We start from the raw sequence: 26,407 nt of genomic DNA, 5'->3' as shown, positions 1-26,407 counted from the left end.
ATCTGCTGCTCAAAAAGAAACCAAAGCGAAGTGAACACGTCTGAATCGCACATTTCATGAGGGCTGCTGTACTGACGTCATCGGCAAGGTTGACGGCGCTTCACTCAATTTTTATTTTATTTATTTCTTACATCTTCAAGGATCCTGCTTTTATATTCTTAGGTTTATTTACGTTTTGACAATTTCAGTCCATACATTTTGTTATTTAAATGACATCTTTAATATTTTCTTTCCAATGTTTTGACGTCAACCGTTTATTGTTTTTTAAATAACTTTATTGAACAATTGCAAACTGATAATCTCCACTTAATCCTGTACCGTGACGCCATTGGTAGGCGACCCCGATACAATCTGGCGGCTTGATCACATCTGGTACTGACACCGGTATAACGAAAATGTGCCTGCTAGCAGTTAGATGATGATAAGAATGAGAACGCAAACGTGAATATGAAAGTAAATAGGAATACAGTTAAATTCATTTTTAATTGGTTTATCGCCTGAATCGCGATGACAGCTGTGTGACACATAGCAGAATGCGTGACGCCGGAAGGGGACATGCGTAAAATTGATACAAAACAACGGGGCTGGTGCAATTCACCAAGACTCGGGGTACTCAAACCCGGGACTGTCGCGTATCTGTACTCGGTAAGTCTTATTAAGTACAGAAAGCTTCATCCGTAAAGTTTATAATGAAATTGCCTCACTGGGGGGTGGGGGTGAAGTTTTTGAAAGGAAAAAGTTGGTTCTTTCGCTACAAAAAGAATATGGATGGTCTCCAAAAACTGCTCCACTGTTGTTTATATGCAGCGTGGTCTCCCTCTCCAATGTTCCGGTAAACACATTGCATAGGACCACAGCCAGTGCACAAGAGCCCAATGGAGCTGCTCGACGTCCTCAGCATGTGAAAGGCTAAACATCGAGCAGCCCAAATTGGCCCCCCTTTTAACGCTGGGGGGGTTTTTGTATGTTTAGTATATCAAAGCTGTGAAAATAACCATGTTTGTGTTGCCTCTTCTCTTTCCAGGTGATCTGTCATATCTAGGTCTTCAGAGCGAGTGGCACGCACACTGTGTGTTGGTCACTGTGGCATTTGGGCAGTGGGAACAGCCCAGCTTGGCACTGCCTCCAGTTTACTTTCAGTCGCATGCCGTGCGGGCAGCCACGGCAAAGCAAACAAGACCCGAACGTGACCATATAGCGATAGAGGAATGCCATCAGGTATTGTACAGCAAACATGTCCTTGCCCTTCATTCATTTAGAGAATGGTGTCCAAAATACGGCCCGGGGACCATGTGCGGCCTGCTGACCGGTTTTTAGCGGCCCGGAGCATATACAAAAATGAAATGTCCCAATGCTATTGCGTAGGAATGTCCGATGCCACTTTTTTTCAGACCGATACCAGTAAGTGCTCTCTTACTTTTTGCTGGTGTTACAATCCAAGTTTGTTTGTAGTTTGTTTAACTCATTCACTGCCATTGACGGCTATAGACGTCAAAAATTCATTTGAACTATTTCTATTAGTTTAACATTTTTCCCACTTTTGTTAACAAGAGTATGAAAACCTAGATTTTTTTATTGTATTAGAACAGATATAAAATTTGTGATTAATCGTGAGTTAACTAGTGAAGTCATGCATGATTAATTACGATTAAAAATGGTACTCGCCTGGCGCCCTTAATTTTTTAATAATCTTTTCTTTAAAAAAAGAAAGAAAAGATTATTAAAAATTTAACAAAAAATGTGTTGTTTTTTAAAGAAACAATTATTAACAATTAGGGGGGAAAATGTGTTATGATCAATTTGGTATGATATTCATTTAAGAATTGGTTTAAAGATTGTCATCTTAATACAGATTTCTCTTGCCTTGGTCCTCAATATGGGGATTTGCACAGGGCATGGGGCGGATTTATTCTAGTGGGATACATGGCTTCTCCAAAATCATGACAAAGCCAAAACTATTTTTATCTCATCACTCATCATTAGTTTTAGCATGTTTAATAAAGTTTAAAAATGTCATTGTGGCCCTTACATAATCCAATTTTCTGTATGCGGTCCTTGTAGGAAAAAAAAAGATGTTTGGACATCCCTGATTAAGAGATATGCAATTCATCATAGTGAGAGAGCAGTGGCAAACTTTATTGTTTCTTTTTCATTTTCTTTTACAATGCAAATCTGAATCAAAATGACAACATAGTGATGCACAAAAATTTTGTTGTTTTTTTTAGAACTCCTCTATAGTTATTAAAAGTGAATTATGTGTTCAGAAAAAAATGGTCTCCCTAATTTCATACAAAAATGAAAACAATGGAATAATTGTCCACTTGAGTGTTGGTACTGAGCTGGAACATCAGCAAAACTCTTCTCTGCTTATGACCTTGTACCTTGACTGCCTTTGTGAATCTGCTTGTATGCAACATAAATATATGAATATATGCAATAATGCTATCTCCAGCCACATGAATACTGGCCCTCAATAATATTGTAATACTAACCTCCAGACTGCATGCCTGATAGCCAATACTTTATCACAGCTCTGCCTTTTTATGGGGTCTGGTGTCTCTTTAAAATGATTGCCCCTGTTTTGATCTGATTAATTTTGTGTGAGCACAAACAATTACTTTTCATCTTTATCTGCGCAGGGAATCACCCCCTTTTATGGGTATCATTTATTACAAGTGGACAGCTACTTGTTTATTGGAATTTCAAGCAGTCTATCGCAGCCCAGATCTCTCACGGTCTATATTTACATTTCAACTTCAGCTAAACAGGCATGACAAACACACATTGCAAAGGGCCGGCCGCAGCCGCAACTCATTTACATACACTTTCCTCTCTTACAGGCCAGGCTGAGCCGGTCTTCATGTAAAAGTTCTTGACATGCGGGCAGAAGGCGCAGCGCAGGCAGGCAGGCGGGAGAGAAAGTGAATGAGTGAGACACCAAGAGAGAAAGAGGAGACTGCGGCGGGATGCTGAGAGTGACTCCGCTGAGGATGCGTTTCAGCTTTCAGGTGAGTGTCCATCATTCAGGGAAAGAGGATGGGTTCATGGCCTCGGAAATCCATCCATGGCAAGAGGGTCTTTGCAGTGAATATAAATATATATTCGCGTGTGTGTGTGTGTGTGTGTATGTGTGTGCGCCATGGCCAGGGCCACTCTTGACAAGCCAACAGCTGTTAATTATGAATTGGCCCGCAGAGTGGGAGACAGGCTGGTGAATATGCAGAGCTAAAGGGGCACACAGAGCCAATGCAACACGAGTGTCAGACCCCTACTGCACCTGGAGTGGCAGAGCTTGACCTGGGTGTCAATCATTGGGAAACATTATGAGGATTGCTTGGATTTGACCCAAAAAAATGCACTTTGAATACAGTTTGAAATGTCAATGCAAAAATGTAAATTGTTATTGGTTATTTCAAAAGAAAAGGAAAAGGGCACAAAAAAAATGTCTGTGGCATTTTGACGTATCTACGCATAACACAAAAAAACTACCCCCCAAAAAAATGATTGACAATAATATGTTTTATGCAGCCTAACAAGTCTAAATACGGTATTCTGGTTAATATTGTGTGGAATATGAGTTAAGCAGCAAAATCCAGCAGTTTTTTTATTTTTATCAATATCTAAAGGAGGCCTTCGTTTTTTTTTGTTTTTTTGTTTTTTGCATTCACACAAACATGGTCTCCCAGGCGGGGAAGCAAACCCACGCCAACCTGCATCGTAGGCAAGTGACGGTACCGCCCACGGAGGCCATTTTGCCGCTTGCTTTCGAGTGAAAATGACATCACAGTTGCTCAGGTGTCAGGTAACAACCAATAACAGCTCAGCTTCACAAAACAGGTGAGCTGTGATTGGCCGTTGGCTAAACCCTGAGCAACTATGATGTCATCTTCAGTCAACAGCAAGTGGCAAAATGGCCACCGCCTGGGATGGCTAAAAACAACTGGAATTTGCTGCATAACTTATATTCCACAAATATAATATTAATCAGAATGTCAGGTTTAGACTAGTGAGGTCACATATAACATATTATTACCAAGACATGCTTAACATTGACTTCTCCATTAATTCCTCACAATTCTAAACACTGCTTATTACTTGGGTATTTTCTTGCTTGTATTATATGTGACAGTCAAACACTATTTGTGTGTGTGTGAGACTTCTTTAGTTGCTTTTACATCAGAAATCCATTCTAGACTAATTACTGTGCTTCAGTTTTGGCTTGAAAAATCTGTTATGGTCAGACTTAAATAACGTTTCAGATCTTTTCTGGATGAATATGAACCAATCTCACACCAGTTATGAAAAAGTCCACTATGTGAACCACTACACTAACATTATTAGCAACCTGTCCACATGTAACATGAACCACGTGCATATTGTTTTACAATGGCAATGAGGATGAAGACAGAAGCTACATTGATTGTAAAAGTTAGCGTAAAGAGGCTGGGCAAATATAAAACCGTCCCCTTAATAAGGCGGTTGCCTCGGGGGTTGTTAACAATTATTTACCATCCTTTAAAAGCCCACCATCCACCTCAGAGGGCTCTTGTGTGTACACAGAGCCGGACCAGGGTTAACAGGGCCTGTGCCTCTTGCGCCAGGAACATCAGAAGGAATTTTAATTAATTTCCCACTCTTAGAAGCCAAACCTGCGTTCATTTTCCCCTCAAGGACTTTTATAAATTTCATCATTAATAAAATCAGACATTCAATTAGAACCAAATTCCACATGTTTCATAACAGCCCTGGTCTGATTGTCCCTTTTTTACTGGGCTAAGTGAAAAAAACTAATTTCATTAATCTAATTGTCATAACTTCAAACATCTCTTAATTAGTTGAAATTAATATGATTAATCACAATCATGACAAAAACGCATTCAATTACAAGTTTTCAATGGCAAGTGGATGTGTTGGGGGTGATAGGGGCATAAAGGATGAGGGCGGGAAGCAGAGCCGGCTCCAACAAACGGGATTGGCCACGATTATGCCCATGACTGGCAGGTTATCAATCATAGCACACTTTTAATAAAGACTGCTTGAACTCCAGGGGGGGTTCTGGGGGTCTTTCTTGTTTTATTTCTTCCAAATGCTTTGGAACTCCCCTTATTCTAGGATGAAATATGATCCTCGTGTGAATGACTTCAAGTGCACATTATAATGAAGAGAGCTGCGTGCATAAAAACAAAAATGGCCTCATCCATATGCAAATAAAACGATGGCTCATCTCCACTGTCCTATTATTGGTGAAAATTGCATATGTTTATGTGCTCAAATAATATCACTTTATTTTCATTTGTCTGACTGTCTGAGCGTTTCAAAACACCCTCCGCCCCATCTTCATTCCTTTTTCTTTTTTTTTACCCCAACTCTCAGATTGTTTGCTGTTGTCCTTCAATCGGACCTTTTGATCAAACAAAGCAAGGCAGCAGGGGCATGTCGCCATTTGTCACACACCACTGTGGCACAAGTTGAGCAGCAGGTCCACCCTCGGGTGTCCTGTGCCACAGCTGCCAGTCTCAGACTGGTTTCATCTTGTCCCATGCGCTCCCTTAGGACAGGCCACCCAAATGTCCCCATGTAGTCACTTGGGATTTGGGTCTGGGATTTGATCCATCCATCTGGATCGAGGGCTGCGTTTAGAAGCCTGCTGAGCTTCTATCACCCTGAGGAGGGAGGACAGTTGGAATGTAGTACAAATACTTTATTATTTCATTGTTTGCACTTTACTTGAGTACTTTTGATTTTCGGACACCTTTTACTTACACTCCCTATATTTGAAAACAGATATTTGTACTTCTTAACTAGTCAAAAATAGTCAGCTTGCAATGACACAATGTGGGGGGGGGGGTCTAGGATTCTCAGTCTAATCTGAAAAAAATATATATCACAGATGAAGGTGTATTTTGTCAGTTGTCATTATTAGCTAATTGAGCAGATACAAAGCTGTTTAAATGTAATTCATGTGCTCATGTAAGACCTGTCGTCAGGTTAGTGCTGATTATCCTGTCAGAATGTAGCTTGCAGCAACGCTGTTCAATGATATATGTTTTTATTATGCCATGTAACCGCACATGGATTGTGTATAATGACAGTAAAATCAATTTTTACTTCCTAATTGTGTACTTGAGGACATTTCAGAATTGATACTTTTGTGCTTTTTACTAAATTGAAGTCGTTGAATTAGTACTTAAACTTTTAAAAGAGCTTTTTTCCCATGTATTTATTTGTTTATTTATTTATTTAATTTCTTAAAAGAAATGAAAGTGGGCAAAAAAAATTAAACATTATGTCTGCCGCATAATAAAATGGATGACAGCTACAGCAAAGGCACACTTCCAAATATAACAATTTTACAAAATTAATTCAATATCATAATTTCTTGCTATGTTTTTGTTGTTCTTTTTGTTTTTTTTGTACTTTTACACGTATCTGAAAAATACAAATGGACTGAGACATCTTAATTTTACAGTCAAGACAGTCACAGACTGACATCTTGGATTGAAATGCATCTTTCCTTTTGTTTTGTATATATTCTGGTTTGGAAAAACAATCAGTTCCTCTTCATTTAAATTGTATACTTCCCCTATTTCTAAATCTGTTTTGCAAGTTGTTTGTTTAAAAAAAATATATTGATGAGCTTTATAATCATTTTAAGGTTATATTCCCACCGATTCATTAAATGTTCAAGTTTTTAACAAGTATGTCCTTTCGATCTCTGTTCCCTGCACAGCCAGTGTTGCCTTAACATGTACATTCTTACAACTATGAATCATAGATTCGGTTTGCTAATATTTAAAGACAGTCTTGAAGTACCCGGCAAGCTACATTGCAGTATTTGGAATTGGATAGTTTGTTGTTGATTTCAACAAATTGCCTTCTGTCTCTTAAATAACTCATGACCATGTGCAACACCTCTTACACCTTATTTAAATAATGTAATATTTCATGATCTAGGTTATCAAACACTTCTTTCTTATCCATGGTCGTGGATTGTTTATTTATTTATTTTTACACTAGCATGTGTGTACTGTAACTGTACTTTTGCCTCCTTTCACCTAAAAGTCACAAACGTGAATCAGCTCCTGTCCCACCATTCAACCCAAGTAGAGTCAACCAAAGCCCATTGGAGCATTTGGCAAAGCATAGCATAGCATAGCGACATAGCCTATGTTATGTCTATGTGACAATGCTTATCATGCAGCTCAAGGACTCCTATCCTTTTCCCCAATGCTTATATCTCACACTGCATTGGATCCATGTCTGATGCATATCTCGGCTGACAGCGTAGTTGAAAGCCCGCAGCATGACAAACATGTCAAAGTATACATTGTATACCCAAGTGAGCTACGAAGCGTACACTGAGACTTTTAGGTTGCGTTTGGCTCTGCAGTGGCATGTTTACAGTTGTTGGCAGACCGCTGTGATTAGAGGTGATTGGACGCCAGGCCGCACCAGACAGCCACTGCTGCCACACTTTTTATTTGGGTTGTTGCGACCACATGGGGCAGCATATGGAGCCATTTCCTCCTCTCTCTCTCTCTCCCCAGGACTTTTTAGACATGTCAGTTAGGCCTTAATCATGCATTTTTCTGCATGAGGGGAGAAGCGGAGAGTCTGTACCAAGCTGGCTTCTTTTGCCCCAAGGTGCTCCACCAAAACAGACAATCAATAAGTGCCTGTCATCCACACACATGCAACATACACAGTTTATCAAGGGCACATTTTTCAGGCCTTTTCTGATTTAATCCGGCACGCACAGGACAATTTCCTTATTGTCCATTTAATTAGAGAGGAGTGGAAGCTGTCGGGTGGACAACCGAACCTCAGGAAACTCAGGGACGAAAGAGACATTTTTCAAGGTCTTAGCCCACCCTCCCCTCATATTGGGAGCCATCTCTGAGTCCCCAGCCACCCTTGAGCGGGAAGCACAGCCTTCCATGTGCATAAAGTTGAAATAAACTGCAGTCTGTATTTTCATTGGGGAAAGTGAACCCAATTTACACGCTGCTCCATTGGAGATGAGCACTCTAGCGTGCACCTGCAGGTAATCTCGCCCAGATTCCCCCTTTGTGTCCCGCATTATTGTTGAAATAAATAACCTTTCACAGCAATCAGCGTGGGGATCTTCACTTAAATTATCGCCGCACAGATAGCTCACTCATGATCTGCTTCTATATCCATTAACTATCTGGGAAAGTGATTTATTGGTGAAGGGTAAGAGGGGGAAAGGTATGAGGAGGAAAGTGAGCGAGGCCGTTTGGTAAGACAATAGTGCCCTCTACTGACTCTAAATTGTCCTGATTCCACATGATCATATATTCAGCCCTGATGCTCTGATCAAGTTTGGGGAATTGGTTCTGTGTCTTATGCTGCCTCAGGACCATTTATCTCTGTCTAGCTATTGTCTTTAATTACATAGCTAAACCAAATGGGAATCAAGCTTTTTTTTTTTTTAAGACGGAGAAACAAAAACAAATGTAGAATTTAGAACAAGCAGAGATTCGAATTTGATCACAACTAAAGTTGACTTCTGTTGTACACATAGACATGGGCATTGTGCCTTCTGTGTGCCAGGGTTCCTGTAGCTGCCCTCCCCGCCCCCCTCCACCTCCCATCACTCCACCCCTCCCTCCTGTGCCATCCCTCCTTCCCCACACTCCTGTGATGTGTCGTTACACGCTCGGCTGGCTCCTCTTCCATGACAGACTGTTACTTCCTGGAGCGGAAACGCATTTGATTGTTAACATCTGGGCCATTACAATTGCAAACTAGGGCTCTGTACATCAATCAGGAAGTGATTTCAAAACAAAGAGACCATCCTCCAATCAATCTATTGGGAAGTAGGGGCATTACATGCTCCTGTAATCCCGGCTAATTAGCGGGATAATGGGAATGAGATTTATGAATGTGCTGAGGAGAGTGGAGGTGCGAGGGCACGCTCAAATTAGCAGGGACGCATGCCAGGCCGGGCTGCAATAGGAGGAAGTGCTCGCTCTCGTTGTTTCTGCGCAACATGGCCACCTTTGGACATGGCGGAACTATATGAGACGAGCGCCTCCTGAGCTGAACATTACCAGTCCTTCTGTCATTAGTGTTTTTATTGAATGTGTATCATGTTCTTTTAAAATCACATAAAACAATAACATGATGAAAAATAATTTGAGCAAATTGGTTATGTTAGAAGTGCGTTTACAATGTAAAACTGGCCATCTTTAGCATTAATTAGTTCCCAAAAAGTAGCTTTTCGTTTTCGCTTTGTTTTTCTACCAGCGTTCCAAAAACACGCATGTTAGGCTTTGTGAACAAAGTAAATCATTAGGTGCCAGTTCAGATTGTATCCTGCCTCGACGATAGGGGCCTACGGGGGAGGTGGAGCTTCTCAGCTGACTTTGGAGAGTCTCGGAAGTCAGCTGGGGTATGATTGCAGCACTCCTGTGACCCTGGTGAGAATAAGTAGATGGATGGATGTTCGTTAACTGTAAAATCAACAATGTGCCAAATTCATGAACAGAAAAAAAAAATAAAAAATTTAAAGCCTCCAGTGTTCTGGCATCAGATTATTTTGACAAATTTAAGTCAACATTATCATCCAACGCATTCTAAATTTTGTTTGAAGTAAAGAGCTTGCTAGTCTTTAGTGATGTCTTTGATGAGACCTTGATGCAAGATACATTTTTGAAGTATGACCCTAAACATACTGCAAAACCAACTCTTTTTGGGGGGGGGGGGGGGCAAATAAATTGAATATTTTTTCAGACTCACAAGCAGCAACTGAATTTTGCAGTTGTGAAGGACAAAGGCAGGAATATCGTTGGAATTGTTAATGTCTATTTACTGCAGTTTTTATACATACGTTTAGAATTATGTAAATCATTTGGATCGAGATACTTTGGTTGTAGCCTAATTCCTAAATAATACCTACATATTTGAGAAACATTTGAGAAACCTCTTGAAATAAGACGTGCGCTTTAATAATATTTTATATACTTTAATAAAATAGTATCAACTCTGTCACTGTCCAAATACTTCTGGATCAACTACACAATCATATCCGACTGTAGGGGTGAAATTGATTAAATATCTGCTTTTATGAATGTCTGGCTGCACTAAATTACCCAACATCCGTTTTAAAACAATTAGTATAATATATGATAGGCTATGTTTTGTACAAATTTTGACCCGAGCGTTTTACCCTTGTCTTAGCCTATATGATTCCTACTTTGAGGCCTCCTCGTAATAGAGCATGACGAACTACATTTGACTAAATGGCATACAGTACATCAATGAGTGCGCGTTTGTGCGCGCGCGCGGCATCCCAGAGTGTGGTGCCACCCTGCAGCATCTTCCTCCCCAGCGGCCCATGGGCCTGACCTTGCCTATACTGACTGGGGACATCTTCTATTAAAGCAGCGCACTGTGATAAGGCCATTTCTTTTCCTTTAGCATCCCTTTAATGTCATCCCTGAAATATGAAGTCATTAAGCGATATTAAAACAGTGCTGACAAACTAATTAACAGAAGACATTATACGGGATGGGCTCGATTAATCCGCTTTAATTGCTCTTTTAAATGGAGGCTCCAATTAAAATTAATAAAGATTTACTGGTGATCGCACCAAACTACACCAAGAAGTGGTTGTCTGAAGGGCAGCTTAAAGTCAGCCTCCCCCATTGTCAAGTTGCTCTCCCGTCACTGGCGATGCCCAAAAAAATCTTGTAAAAGAGCATGAGCGTGGAAATTAAACAGGCAGAAATGTCGCAGACTTCCCAATTCACTGATTCCACTCGTCTGCCGCTTCCTGAGCCGCTTCCTGAGCCGCTTGATCCTGTCTTCATCCTCCCCGTTAAAGAGGATCCACACGCCCGTCAGTTGCATTTTAGAGGCAGCACAGCAAACACAATGCAATGACAATCATTTCTGTAACTCATGTTGAACTTTTGAAAGGTCTAACGTCGAGGCAGGAATGTGTGCAATACGTTAGATGTTCACTAGATGGTGGTAGTGTTCAGCCGAGCAGCTTTGGCGTATGATTCATTTGGCTCATATTTCTCAGAAATGCATTTTGAGTAAATTACTCTGTGATTTTCTATTTCAGTTTCATCTAGCTCTGCGCCATTTTTCATCTTCATTACTAACACACTTTGCTTTATCAAATACTTTTTTTTTTTGCAGGCCATTTAAGTGGAAGCCTTGTCAGCCAGGGGCAGTTAGGAACAACTGAAAGTATTTTTTCTTTGTTTTCTTTCATTATATCAGAAATTACTAAGACTTGTTCTGGAAATGTCACCCGACAAATTAATTGGAGCAAAGCTCTTTGCTGCAACCGGAGGCATTTTAATTGTATTGAGGATGTAAATCAATTTGCTGAAGAAGGCAACTCTAATTGAAAAGACATGTCTATTAAAAGATTAGTGTCGTTTATTGTTTCCTGTCTTTCTCATCAACAAATCCAACTAATGTTTTAATTTCCTTAATGTTATCATTTCTGATGTAATTGGTGCTTGGCTGTCTAACAGCTTTTCCAATTAAATGTTTGTTATTGTTAGCAACGCACCGACAAGAAAAAGTGGCACTTGTGCTCAGTTTTCTCAGTTCGCATAACGTGCCAGAAACACAACACAAAATCATAAGCAGCTTTATTGGCCAGCTATGGTCAAAACTAAAAAAGAAATTTCAGCTTCCAACTGTGAGTACAACTAGTGGTATGAGTTTGTATTTGAGAACATTTTGACGCCAATACTTTCCTTTTTTTTAGTGAAAGTGAATATTGCCTCCAAATATAGGTTAGCGCCCACCTTGCCTACTAATTTTCAGTATTGGTATCAGCCAAACACACACCCACACACACACACACACATCGGTCTATCTCTACCTTGAGTGTAAAAAATGATTTCCTCAAAATTCTCCAAAAGATCACTGAAAATGCCTTTGGCTACTTTCTTATAAATAAATCACTTTAACTGTATTTTGACAAGGTATGGGTTGGGTTTGGTCTCAACGTTGAGAGAGAGGAATATGTATACAGAATATTAAACTTTATTTTATTTTTTTTGCCATACCCTAAATACATCATCGTATTGATTCACTTTGATCCAATGTCATTTTCTGTTTGTTGATATGATGAAGCTAGGGCTGTGCAATTAATCAAATACAATTTCAATGATTACACTCCACAATTACAAAATCAGCATAATCATAAAAAAAGATGAATTAATATTAGTTGTTGTTGTTTAAAAAAATTAATATAAATATATTATTTTAAAAAAGTATTTGTCTTAAGTTTTTTTTTTTTAAACATTTTCTTGTTTTGTACCAAAAAATAAATAATCGTCCTAATCGTGATTTTAATTATTTCCAAAATAATCGTGATTAATATTTTCTTCATAATCGATCAGCCCTAGATGAAGCCCCTAAATCGGGGGTCACCAATTTGGTGCTTGGGGGCAGCAAGGACGACAGGAGTTGCCCACGGGCCTGTTCTAATAATAGCTAATCAGTGATGGGATATTGTGATTTCCTAGGAATGTTGTAAAAGTAGTCACCTGCATGACACTTGCAGAAATTTATAGAAAGTGTTGTATATTGATAGAAACAAATTCCTACCTTTTTAAATCATTGTTGATAATTGTTATTTCAAAAGTGTGTATACGTATCTCTCAGTTATTCAAAGGTTGTTGACCTCTGCCCTAAAGGCACATTTGTGCCGTCATCCGACTTGCGTGCATGCCTTTGCGATCAGTGTGCTTTGAGCGGCCGGCTGCCTGGAAGAAAGAACCAGTGGGTTTGTGGAATTCTGCCTCGGTGGCACAACTGTGTCATGAGGTCACCTCGGGCGTTAGTCATGAGGAGGGAATGCATTGTGGCCGTTTTTTAAGAAAATGGCAGTTGTCGGCATCCGCAGCGGCCGCACAATGAATGCAGGCCTTAGAAAGTTGACTTGAATTGACTGCGGTGAACAATGTGAAGAGAATAGTCGGGGTCAACGTGGATTAGAGGCACCTTCAGGGCTCGGGGCCGGGACGCAGTATTTTTTCATATTTCGACATGTACAGCTGAAAGCAAAGCTGTGGTTACTGTGAAATAAAACAATCAAGTGGTGTTATGTAATAATTTAGAGCTACTTTAATTCCAGCGTCATCCATTACAATGTATATTACTGAAGTGTCTGATGATGATGATTGTACTTTATTTTGTTCACAATTAATCATTTGCATTGTTTTCACATGCGCTTTATGGTAAGCAGCTAGTGTACAGCAAAACCACAGAACATTATGACACAGACGGCATAAGTGCTTTTTCCCCCACAGCACACAGCAATGGGAAAAAAACATACAAGTCTCAATACAACCATCTAAGTTAGGATCAGGCTCAACTGAGAGAATAATTTTGCCTAAGGGATATGGCACAACTCCTGCAGGCAGCATTATTCAGCTCAAAAAAAAAAACATCCTAAAATGAGTCCATAACAATCAGAGACAAGCTTTTTGCCATCCCATTAAAAAAAAGAAAAGAGGATATTATTAAATAACAATTCATTAACTTCTCCCATAGTTGATCATGAAAATCCAGTCTGGTCCACACCGATTTGATGGAACTGAAAAAGATTTTTTTTGTAAACAAATGGCACGACTACAAACTCAAAAATGCTCTAATTGTACTGAGGCAGATTATAGAAGTAAACACAAGCCGTATAATACACAGAAAGCATTAAAATGTCACTTTATCTGATGCAACAAAAATATTAACAACCTACCTAATCATCCAACAGCTACATTTCACTTCACTAGTAAAAAGCACTACAAGAAATGATCAAAAATACTCAAGTGACTAACTTCCCCCCTTCACAAGTTCCTATAATCGCCATCACACGTTTTTTCCACTTTGACCTACAAATAGGAGGACGTCTTGAACTCGTCTGGGACGTCACTGTCCAGTTTACAGATGACCTTGTAGATGGCCTTTTTCCAAGAGGGGTCGGAGTCTTTGGCCACAGAAATAGCTTTGTAAAACTCGTGCAAAGTAATCTCAGCAACCTCGAGGAATTTGTCTGGAACCTGGAAAAGAAGGAGGTGGAGATAACGATGGCGCAGCTACAGAGAACAAGGTTCAAATAGAAACGTTGTCATAAAATGTTCCAGCTTCTTTGCTAGCATATGTGCACAAATATATATTCGTAATCAACTTGTGATATTTTTGGGACAAATTAAGTGAAAATGAATGATTTCCTGCAGCACTCTTGACGATCTTTGGCGCCTTGGTTGGGAATCGTTATCGTCACACAATTATGCACTTCACAACAAAAGTTGCTTTAATTGGTCACTTGAGGAGAGTGTGTGGTTATAGTAATGGATTAATTGATTAAGAATTCTGAGAAATGTGTGAAAGTGATTGATTAATCCTGACTTAAAGGGGAAGTCAACCCCAAAATATTCTTTATTATTTTATGTAGCCCCAAGAGTATAAAAAACATATTCCTTTTAATATTATGTTTGTGTAATATGAACGTCACATTACCAAACTCAGAAAACAGACGAGGTTTAATTGGTCATCGCCCTGAACAGCTATGATGTCATTTACAGTTGACAGCAAGTGGCAAAATGACCGCCCCCTGAGATAGATAAAAATGGGTGAATTCATAATCCACAAACACAATATTAATTAAAATGCTGTGTTTAGAGTTGTGGGGGCGCATACAAAATGTGTTTTTTTTTTAAGGGTTAACTTCCCTTTTAAATCAGTTGAAGCATCCTTTTCTACTGTAAAGAAGAACAACATGACCTCAGCTGTGGAGGTTGGTTTTATTTGTGGTAATGTTACAAAGTGTTTACTGTCCAATAATTCAACTTTTTTTTTAAAAGTGAATAAACTGAATATGTTTTAGACTCTTGCACTCTATGCTCTATTCATTACATTTACTTATTGTACTTACTGTTAAATTTTTGAAACAATTCTACTACTACTAATAATAATAATAAATAGTCAAATCAATAATTATTATAATTATTTAGAACAAAATGATGACAACATTTTTCTTTTCAAGATTATGAAATACATATTCATGATGCCCTTAGTATTTTCCACATTCTAAAACAATTTTGCTAATTTTTCCCTCACTCAATCAGGGAAGCTTCAAATTTTATTCAAATGCTCATCTCAATTAATTGCTAAGCAGACATTTTTTTTAAATTCTCATTTATTTTCTTTGGCTTAGGAACACAGTAATCAAAACTGAAACACGATAATTGAAATGCTGATGTGACAACCCGTTGTGATTGTGAATTATTGCTCATTTACACCCAATTCATTCAGTCAAATTGTTGATGAGGTTAATACAAGATGTATATATTGAAGGACAAGAGTTCATAAATCTAAGCACGGCGTTTCTGAATGAACAATAACTATCAGCACTCGCCCCTTGTTTCCCATCAACTGGCCAGGCGGTCAGCACTAGTTGTTGGCATTAGTTATTTTTCTTTCCCCTCATCTCCCGACACAAAGCGTCCCTGGGAAAGGAATGTCTTAGTCCCAAGGTAAAGAAAACGGTCCCATCCCTTTCCCACTGAGTGGCCTTCTGCCTCGCAGTCCACAGCGTCTTTCTCAGCATTCCGCATCAGTAGCAATCTCGGCCTCGCTCAGGCGGACGGGTCCTCTAATCCGGAGTTGTTTTAGCGGGATTTTGCGGCTTCCTCTTCCCACAGTGTGATAAAGCATCGCTGGAGTTTGGATAATGGCGGCGAAGGCTGGCAAAGCCACAGGTGCAGTGTGACACACCCGGTCAGTAGGAGGACGAAGGTGAGGAGTGAGTCACATGCAGGAGCTCGGATATGTCTCTGCAAGGTAGCAACTAAGATGCCGATGTGGATATTTTGTATCTAATTGAGAGGATAGCTGTCCTTTTTCTATACGTACTTCAATATCGGTCTGGATTATTTTGAAAAATAATGTACGGTAACTAGTAACTACGACCCCCCCCCTAATATTTCAAGCCTGATTTAATATATGATTATTTTTTTCAGAGTTTTATCAAACACTTAATCTGTCTTGCTCTAAACAAAATCACATTTTTATAGAAGAATATTTTGTTTTCATCAGTTCGTTATCGTGTACATCCTGGTTGCCAGCCAATCACAAGGCACGTATAGACAATTACCCTGTTCGGCAAAACTACTAGAATGTTTGATAAGCGATCAAATTTGCTCCTTCTCAGAATATGACATCCTAAACATTTTGCTAGTCTGCTTTTAGACCTGGGCTTAGTTCTGTGTCAGCAAGGGTAAAGGTCATGAAAGGAAGTGTAAAAGTGACAAACACAATTTCAAATCTGGTCTGATGATATGACAAACCCATGTCAATGAAATCAGAACATCCATGGCTGTGTCATGATTTGTGTGCGTGTGTTTTAAAATGTGTTTATAGTTCGATTTTAGTTGTCGTGCTTTCCAGTCTCGTTAAGTTTTATTGTGTTCACCTGTGCTCATCAACATGGCCACTTGTGTTTTTTCCAGGTGTCTCTCATCTTGTTAATTTGTCCGTAAATATGTTGCATTGACCAAAGTGGGAAGTTGGACTTCATACAAGGAAGTACGCACTGAAACGCCACTTTGAACTCAGAAATCCGAGTTGCGAAATTTGAAAACAAAAAAGGGCCCTGACTTCACCACCTGGTTTAAAACTGATGTCGCTTGACAATGGCGACCCCGTAGAGACAAAGACAGTGAATGGCAAAACATAATTTACACGATTTTTAACATATTTATCCATTTATTCATTAGCATTCATTTAGTTATTTGAAAAAGTAACTTAACGTAACCCAACGTTATGTCGACTGACTTTGTTAACCAAAACAACAAACAATTTATCGGACTCAGGCAGCCATCTTTGTTGTTTACATTCGCTTTGAACACTTTGAGGTCAGAAGTGGGAGATTCCTCGAATGCAGCATTAGTTCCGCGCTTTCTTTCAACCCCAAATTGTTGTTAAGCTTTCTTGATTTTGTGTTTGTGAGATAACTCAAGTAGCTTGTTTGCCTTTTTGTTCTTGTTGAATTCATTTTCATTTCAAGTGCACACCTGCCTCGCCGCCTTATTTCCCAGCATTTGGGTTCTCAACCCTCACGGAAACCTGACAATAGGATGAGGTAACAATATAGCATGCGATATAAAAGGCAAATTGACCAACAGGCAGTACTTACATGGAAGTCATTGGCCTTGTTGTAGTGCATGTTGAGTGCACGGAACAGCTCCGAGTCTCTGCTGATGGTGATGTCTTTGATGTCACTGACGCCGTCGACGATAGCTTGGCGGGCAAACTTCTCCATTTGGATATAGTAGAATTCCCTGAAGTTACTGAACCACTTGATCAGCTGAGAAGTGATGCAGCGATTGAACTGGAGACAGAAAAAAATAATAATGTTTCAATGAGGCTTATTTCTATTTGAGGCTTCATTTCAATTACAATTATTAAGCTGTGTGCTTTCAAATCAAATCAATTTGACGTGTGCTACTGAAGGCCCTCGCAATAATTGACTGCACTAACTTGCGTTCAACACATGTGGGGCAGAATTCCAGCTAATAGTCTGTCAGCTTATTTATACGAGACACAAATTAGGCTGATCTTTTCCCACCAATGTCCCGAGTAAAAGAAAACACCTGCCAGGCCTGTGTATTTCTAAACGCTGTCTTGACATTAGTCGTGTTGTTCTATCTCGTCATCCAGAAAGATGAGTGAAAGAGGGGGGGTAAAAAGCCTAAGGGCTGGGCAGGCATCAAAGACGTTTCTTCCCACTGGTGTGATGGGTGTGAACGTGATGCGGTAAGGACACAAGGAAGCTTCCCTCTCGCTGACTCGGGTTGATAGGATGGAATCAGACACTGGGATTAGGCGCTCTTTTGTTCGGTGCCACTTCCCACCGCCGGATTGTAAGCAAGGAGGAGACGTTCGCAGGCCGTCGCCACAGCATCCTCTAACCCCCCCCCCCCCCCCCCCGGCTATCCCCGGACCCGGGGGGTCAACGTAGATAGCCAGGCAGGGGCCCAGACTGAGGGAGGATGAGGGGCCAGAAGAAGCATGGCGGAGAAATTTGTAATGCAGCGCGGATGCTGTGAAAAGAAACGACGCAAAGACAAAAAGAACGGATGCCGGGAGCAAAGAACAACTAGAGACACAAGACCGAAGCCAACAGGATGTTGTGTTTAGGGCCAGCAAGTCTCTAATACCAACTCTGTTGACACTCAATAGCAATGCCTTGCCTACAGAGTCCTTTGTCACTCCATTTGCTGACTGGAGTGGCTTTTTTTAAACAGAGAATAGCTCTGTATCTCCCTTTGCCCCCAGGACACACTAGCAGCTCAGCGGCTTTGTTTTTTAAACCCTCTGCGTTTTTGTCTCTCTCCTCCGACACACTGCCGCTCTTTTCTGTCCCAGCCACACACTGACAAGTTGATACTGGAAGTTTGACGCAGGAGAAATTGTTCTAGACGTTGTTAATTGTTGGATACCAACGATGCACGAGTACCAAAACCTTGGGCAGGCCTTTACCAGGGCTTATTTCAAGGTATCGGTACTAGTGATAGACCGATTTAGGACGGATACTGATTATTAATAGTCATGGGGGCTGATAACCGATATTTAGAAAAACTAAACATGGGAATTGGGTTGTGCTTGCTCTATCTAGGCCGGCCGGGGTCGACGGCTCCCCTCTTTGGTGGAGGTTTTCATGCATGCCAGATCCACCACACCAGCATCTACCGAAATTCAAACACAATCTGCTTCTTCCTCTGGTCGTTGAATCGGTGGTGGCTGATTTGTGTGGATCTCACGCTGCTTCATCTATCCTTGCTTCCTTTCCTCAGTCTTTCCTTTGGTCTCTTGAGGTCTCCCGAATATGTTGGAATTGAGATGTTTCTGAGGTTGGTGAAAGATTCTGGTTGGTAACCCGGTGGGTAGTAGGTGATGTCTGGTCGATGCTGGATTTCACTTTCCTTTCTTTTCTTTGATCCTTCCTCGGGTCTCCTGACAACCTCACGACTCTAGCTAGATTCTGAAGTATTCGGTTTAGGTGAACGGTATGGGATTTTTAATAGGTTTTAGGTGAATCAATGAGTACACACTCACACGCACGCACACATGCACATACTCACGCACATATAAAAAAAAGAAAAGAAAAAAAAGAGAGAGAGCAATGATGATGGCATGTCGAATCGGTAAGATTACCGAATGAACAATACTGAGCTCTCTCTAAAAAAAAAAAGAGGGAAAAAAAGAAAAAAAAGAAGGAAACGAACAAATGTAAAGTTTTCTTTTACAGTAAATAAAGTTTCCAAAATTTCAACACAACTGAAATGTTCAACTTTCACTTATTTTATATTTTTTCTTCAAAATAGTGCAGTGTCAGCAGCATATCTTATAAAGTTAAGTGAAAATTTAAATAAATGAATACATTAAAGGTTTTGTAACGTTAAAACAGTTATGAATTGATCTCTTGAGTTGGCATCTCACTGAGCGGCAAATGCTTGCGAACGTAGCAAATTTGGGGTTTTCGGCAGGGTTCGTACAGGGTTGCAAAGACGTTTGTGGAAAGTGAAAGTGAAGTCTGAACATGTTCAAAACAAACTGTCTGTGAACATCTTTGCAGCCTTTTATGAACCATGATGAAAACCCCAAATTTGTTACGTTCGCAAGCTTCACTAAATGCAAATATTTGGCATTTTGACAAATATCGGCACTGATAATCAACCCCCGCCGATAATCGATCAATTTTAATTCAACACCTACAGAGTTAAATTCAACACTTCAAAAGTGTCTATATTGGTCCACACTAAATATAGTTAAAAATAAACACTTTTGGAAAAATAACACTCTTATGACACCATTTAATACTTTAGGAGTTAAAATCAATTGCCAAAAATGTAATCCTGAAATTTTAATCAATTCAATGTTTGCTTTGAATCTGTATCAGGCTGATACCCGGCCTATTATTATTTCTTGTTTTGCTCAAGCTATTTCAAGGTCAACTTGGCCGAGAAGAATAGAAAGTTGCCAGTAATTTCTTCCAATTTTAAGGAAAACTGTTACATTAAGATGTACAGGTGTTACTTTAAAAATATCTGTCATTGTTTTTTTGTGGGGGGAAATTAAGCTCTAGCATTATCAGTACTTGGTATTGGTATCACTACTCAGGAGTTGAGTACTCGTACTTTTATATAAAAAAAAAATTAAAAAAAAGAAGAAGTTGCACCGAACATCCCTATTAGAGTATATTACCTTGACATCAGGGAAGAATGTCTTGAGGACATTGGAGCTGGGGTAGCGAGTGTAGAAGAACATCAGCTTGGCCTTCTTCAAGTGACTCGGGGTGAGACCCTCCTGGATGTTCATCATCACGTTAAGGCAGACGCACGGACAAATGGTAACAGTGCAGTTGCAAGGTGATAGCGGAGCAGAGTGTCGTGTTGCATCAATCCTCAGCTAAATTGAATTTGGCTGAAGACTAGCTCGAGTCAATAATGACCCTAACATGTGCTTATTGGCAAAACAGAATTACGAATTAGATTAGGGATTTTTAATTAGCGAACAAAGCACTTCATGGCTGGCTGTTAAAACCAAAGAGGAGATAATTTAAAGACAGCATATGTCGGACTCTCGTTTTCTTAAAAAAAAAATAAAAAAAAATGTTTGAGGTGGTTAAGTTTGTTCTTTTCTAAGTTTTAGATTTAAAAAAATATATATATTTAGAGGGCTCTACACAACAATTTAATGAGTGCTATTTCTATTGGAGTTTTCCCCCTGTGGCATTGAAGATGTTATGGAGCATTTCCTCTGTAGTCCACCAACATGCCTCAGGTCACAAAATTTCTTCATCAGGCCACAATATGATACATTTATCAGAAAAGTCTACCTTTGAAACAGGGATGTGGGGATGAAAGATTAATGTGCTATTGTTCAAAGAGAAGCACTCAAAAGCTCAAATAAATCACCATCAAAAATGTCTCCCGTATAAGGTAAACAAGATATCTGGGCTAAATCGTGAGGTCTAATAAATATAATCAAACGAAATCAAAGTCACATGATCTAAGCATCTTGTCTCACGATGATTTTCTTTCAGTGTTCACACAAGTCAAAGCTGCTGCTGTCATCTTGTGCAATTGTGCGCATTCTGACAAAGGTACACAATAACACATACTCAAGACAAGAGCTCAAGTGTTATGGTTGGGAGGCACTTGTGGTTTCCACCAGCACTCAGATGTGACCTTTTCTATGCACCCCCATTGCTATGATGATGGAGAAATAGATCCTGCACCTTTTCAAGTATGAAAAAAAATTATGCTTCCTGAAACAGAACACGATGCTTTCTCTGCCTTTGAAAAATCGGCTTTTGTTCCTGGCAATTCTTATCAAAGCCTTGTATTCTTTTTTTATTTGTCTTTTTGCGGACTTAAAGTCATTACTCTGCTCAGATTAAAGAAGAGGCAGTCATTTTCGACGGTGGGGGGAGCGAGATCAAAGAAATGAATTCTCCTTGAAGTTACTGGCGCTGCCCATTCTAAAACTGACCAGCGAGTCAAAGCTCAATTATAGTGAGGGTAGCAAAAAAAACATTAGGCACCGCCAAACATTGTGTCAATATAACGCTACTGTAGAATAATGTTCACTTAACTCATTCACTGCCATTGACGGCTATAAACGTCAAAAATTAATTTCACTATTTCTATTAGTTAAACATTTTGTTAACATTAGTATGAAAACCTAGAATTTTTTTAATTGTACATTTAGAACAGTTTACAATTAAACATTTTAACCGCCTCTTGCCCCTAATTTTTTATAATCTTTTTAAAAAATGAATGTATGGCAGTAAATGAGTTAATTGACCTGCCTCTTTTTTTCTTTTTCTTTTTTTTTTAAACATTTTTTTTTAACATTTTTTTTTTAACAACACTTTTTTTTCAAGAGCCATTGCAATATGTGAATACTGAGATATGCATACAAATTGTATTCATTTTTATCATATTTAGTACGACCTCAGAGCTCAGAATCTCTGCGCTTCGATCAAATCCACCAAAATCACGGAGCGCACGTGTGCCTGTCTACAAAAAAAAGGGGCCCTTATTGATGGATTAGGAATGGATTAAATAATGAGTCAAATCTGAGCCATAAAGAAATTCCAAGTGTTAGAAACGATCCTGCTGATTGGAATCAGCTTGTGTTGGAAGAGGGAAATCTCCAAAACCTGCGGGACAGTGGCCCTCCAGGACCGGAGTTTGACACCTATGGTTTCGGTCAAACAACATATGTTTTTTCATATCTTATTTTATAGTTCACTAACTAGCCACGCTGATAATCTTAGATTAGGGGGTCTCCAGGTGCCATTTGTGTCTTGTAGGATATAGTTTGCAGCCACGTACTTGACATAAATGTTTAATCACTTATGGGCAACCAGCGCAGGCTCATGACAGCATTTGAATTGTAATTCTGAAGTGACGCCAAGTAACCAAGAGATTTTCAAAGCAACAAGAACAACCAATTTCAAGAAAAATTGAATAATGTTTTGTTTTGCCCCCCCCCCCCTCCTCCTTTTTTTTTAATACAGAAAAACAAATCTTGTCCATGTTGTGAAGAATGTTAATGGTCTGAACTGTCATTGATAAAGATGGAGAAGATTTTTTTGTGTGTGTGCATGTGGCGATTAATTAATGCAGGCCTACACACACCCTGATTACCTCCAGTGGCCCTAACATAAATGGAGGTTGAGACCCCTGTTGGTAGCTAGCCAAATAGCTAGTTAGCTAGCCAGATGGATAGATAGATAGATAGATAGATAGATAGATAGATAGATAGATAGATAGATAGATAGATAGATAGATAGATAGATAGATAGATAGATAGATAGATAGATAGATAGATAGATAGATAGATAGATAGATAGATAGATAGATAGATAGATAGATAGATAGATAGATAGATAGATAGATAGATAGATAGACAACATTGTCGAGCTCGGATACAATATGGTGCTAGCGCATGTCAGACTTTGTTCTCTACGGCTTTAGTCTCAACTAGTTTGCGGTCGAAAGAACAACAACAGCTAAGAGAGGCTGATCTACATCCATTCAAAACTCAACAATGCCATCATTCTTTCAGGCAGCATTATTCTATTTACTTCAATCAAAACAGGATTCCAGAATATTTACAGATAAGTTAATATTTTTTTAATTTTTAATCAAATGTCTGTCTGTTAAATATTATTTCTGAACTACTTGTTCATTTTCTTTATTTTAACCACTTCTCCTACCATGTGTAAGCAGGGATGGCTACTTTGGTGAAAGGATATGTTGAGAGACATGTAGGGGTTTCTCTCGGCCATACTTTGCAGCTCGCCACACTCTAGTTTGACGTGAGGGAGGCAGAGAGTGTCGACCGTCACAGGCCCCAGGGCAGAGGGACGAGGGTGGTGGCTGAGGTGACTCGGTGTCACTTTGGATCTCAATGCGATGGTGTCCCAAGGTAGGTCAACTGGGTCTGGAGAGTTCCTGTCCATTGAATGGGGCATGCAGTGGAAAGCCCCAAAGTTGGAATGTGGCCCGTACTTGAGAAGGTGCTCCAGGATCTGACTGTCATGCAGAGGGGCACTGTAGTTGAACTGGAATGGCGTCTGGTGCACAGGGTAGGGCCGTTTCACCGTGGAGCTGACTGAACTCAGAGGTGTCGTCACTGGTTTGCGAACCACCAGTGAGAGTGCTTCGGTCTGGTCCTGGTGCGCCTCAGAGTTGTCGTAATATTCCAAAGAGTGGGTCTTGGTGGAGCTCTCTTCAGCCTGCAGGTGCTCCTGCATCGAACCATCTTGTTGGTTCTTTCTGCCAGCACTCAAGCTGATCTTCACCTCTGGAGATTGGCACATTCGCTGTTGAGAGGACACATCAAGTCCTGATGAGGACGTCTTGGTCAACACACGGTCCACACAGTCATTCAAAGCTCTGGAGAGCTCCTGCTTCAAGATTTCCCGAAGGTTTTGATTCTCTCTTTGGTGACCAACTACTTTTATTCTGTCGTCACACTCTGAAATCAGCCTGCTCTTCCTCTGGAGACCATCTTCAGTGCCCGCGTAGATGCTTTCCGCTGGCGTGTGACAATCAGTGGCCGCCTTGTCATCATGATCTGCACCTTCCTGCTTATAAACTTGAAGGAATTTTTCCTGGAGTTGACGTAGAAGCTTTTGCATGCTATGAAGCTGCTCTTTCAGTTTGTGACACTCCTCATCCTTGGTGTTAACATCATCATGATCACCTCGAGCTTTTCGATTCACCGGCCCTGCGACGCTGTGCTCCTGATGTTGAGGTAACCGTTGCTTGCGCTTATTCTCCCGGTATGCCTCTCGAGACTCTCTGGCGTCTCGGGAATCAACGTCGGGCCGCTCACTGTCGCCGTGCGACCTGTTGTTGGGAGAGCCTGCCATCACCCTGATGATGTTCTCCACCCGGGCTCGCTTAGCTTGGAGGTGGTCCGGCGTGGGAGGCTCTCCCTCCGCGTTGCACCGTGTAGAAACGTGGCAACTGGGGGAGGACGCCTCCGTCGCGCTGTCCTTCGACGACACGCTGCTGCGGTCCTCCTGTCCGGAGTCAGTGGCAGCAGAGTTGGAGATGTAGAAATGGCTTTCATCAAGTGCCCTTTTGCTGTGCATGGTCTTCCGGAGAAGTTGCGATATGATCGAGCCGTTGGAGTATGAGGAAAGTGGCTCGTCGTAGACGTTTCTGCGCAGGCAAGGCAGCAGGACGCTGTGTTTGTCATCCTCCAGGCAGCCTTCGTTGGAGTTATGCACATTCTGGTCTGAAGGGCTGAGGTTCATGTTCGCTAAGCTCGACACTCTTTTCTTTTCGAATCACAATCTGAAAAGATGTGGAACAGTGAACACAATTAAGTACTTTCTAAGTCATAAATGCATCACAAGTTGCAAAAAGACAAACAATCCTTACACGTTCAAGAATATCTTGTCATTTTTCTGTGAACAGAAATGGAAAATTCTCTTTTTTTTATGTTCTCATCTTTTTAGGTTTAATTAAGAATCCTGAACAATCTTCACCCTTAATCTGGTATTTTTTAATACACAAAATTGTAGCTACAATTAGTTTGAATCCTGCTTGAACATGCAAAAATCAGCAAAGGCTGTCGTATTTGCAAAATAGTAAGGAAGCAAAACCTTGTAGAAATTATTTACAAGGGAAATGATCACGAATACTCTGTTTTTGTATCATGAACAAACAAACATGCATTCACGCTCTCTTTTTCCTTTTCATCGAGTCCTCCCACTGGCTTTCTTTTCATTTCAAGTGCTGTATATTTCACACAATTAATCATGGACCATAGGTGCAGTCTAAAAAAAATAATAAGGCAACTGGAATAGATGGTATTTTAAAATTGCAGTTTCAATTTGTTATTGTACATTGCATGTGATAATGTTTAAATAAAATGTACAACTTCCAGTGTGCTTTATTTTTTTATTTTTAGTTCAGCTTCTTTTAATATCATTTTGTTTGGATGTGTAGACAAATATGCCTTTAAAATACTGGCATTGTCATTTTCTTAAATTCATCCAAAAAGTTACAATGAAGCACACTTTTTAGAAAGCAAAAATGCTGGACTTCTTTATAGTAAGGTTTCTAAAATTCAGTCATTCAAATTAAAATCTAAATGTTGAATGAGAGTTGATGATTTTGATTAGTTTATCTTAATTATCTATGCAGTGATTGCATGACAGGAAAAAAAGGAGTATACATAAAAGTATTTGAAGTTTAAAAGGCACAAAGCTCCGAAACAAGTGTCGTAAATCTTCACCAGTCGTATTTTAAGAAATAACTTATTGGGGGGTAACTGTTTAAACCAATTTTTACAAAGCGGAAATGCGTCCTGTGATAGAATTTTATAACTTTGCACTATCATGTGACCATTAACTTCTGAAATAGAACAACAAAACATTGGAATGCACGGTTTGGACACCACCTGGTTGTTCAAGAGCAAAAATGAGTGAGTGAAGTGACAGAGCCCCCTTACCTGTTGCCGGGCTGGTGGCCTCACGCTCTCTGTGATGTGAGCAGTGCAAGAGAACAGATGCATTGTGATGCCCGAGGAGGCGTGACCATGAACGCATCACTCACGAGGAACGTTGAGTGACAGCCCGCGCTCGCGCAGGCTCCTCGAACCTGCCAACAAGCATCATGCACGCGATGCTAGAAGAACCGGGTGGATACCCATATGTTCAATACTGTAAAGTTATTTATTTACAAGTGGTTAAAAAAATTTTTTATTTTTTTTAATAAATAGACCAAAGACTGGAGCCTAGAAGTAGGGAAACTGCTGTGCTTAAGGACCACGTTGGATTTGTCAACATAAATAAATAAATAAATAAATAATCATGTTG

The 26,407-nt window shown here is 40.0% G+C and overlaps 1 protein-coding gene and 1 long non-coding RNA gene across 4 annotated transcripts; one reads left to right on the top strand and one right to left on the bottom strand.

The window, feature by feature from the left end:
* The first annotated feature begins 340 nt into the window (after nucleotides 1–340).
* Nucleotides 341–11,813, top strand: LOC147162922 (uncharacterized). 3 transcript variants are annotated; one of them, XR_015097088.1, is made up of 4 exons: nucleotides 341–645; nucleotides 1,025–1,218; nucleotides 2,841–3,008; nucleotides 11,173–11,813. It is a non-coding gene; the product is annotated as an uncharacterized LOC147162922 (long non-coding RNA). The 3 variants fall into 3 exon arrangements; XR_015097086.1 differs by lacking the exon at nucleotides 11,173–11,813 and adding an exon at nucleotides 5,374–5,829; XR_015097087.1 differs by lacking the exon at nucleotides 11,173–11,813 and adding an exon at nucleotides 3,148–3,737.
* Nucleotides 11,814–13,120: 1,307 nt separating this feature from the next.
* prox2 (prospero homeobox 2) lies at nucleotides 13,121–26,087 on the bottom strand. Its single transcript, XM_086094835.1, has 5 exons — nucleotides 26,041–26,087; nucleotides 23,327–24,878; nucleotides 20,263–20,370; nucleotides 17,192–17,386; nucleotides 13,121–14,054 (listed from the first exon to the last, which is right to left on the bottom strand). Exons 2-5 carry the CDS (start codon nucleotides 24,836–24,838, stop codon nucleotides 13,887–13,889), a joined length of 1,983 nt encoding a protein of 660 aa, XP_085950961.1. The 5' UTR covers nucleotides 24,839–24,878; nucleotides 26,041–26,087; the 3' UTR covers nucleotides 13,121–13,886.
* Nucleotides 26,088–26,407: the final 320 nt, after the last annotated feature.

This window comes from Leptonotus elevatus, chromosome 14 (assembly GCF_054856555.1).
Source record: "Leptonotus elevatus isolate MCC_2025b chromosome 14, RoL_Lele_1.0, whole genome shotgun sequence".
Taxonomy (NCBI): Eukaryota; Metazoa; Chordata; class Actinopteri; order Syngnathiformes; family Syngnathidae; genus Leptonotus; species Leptonotus elevatus.
The sequence above is the reverse complement of the archived record's forward strand: the minus strand, read 5'-3'. Positions and strand labels throughout refer to the sequence as shown.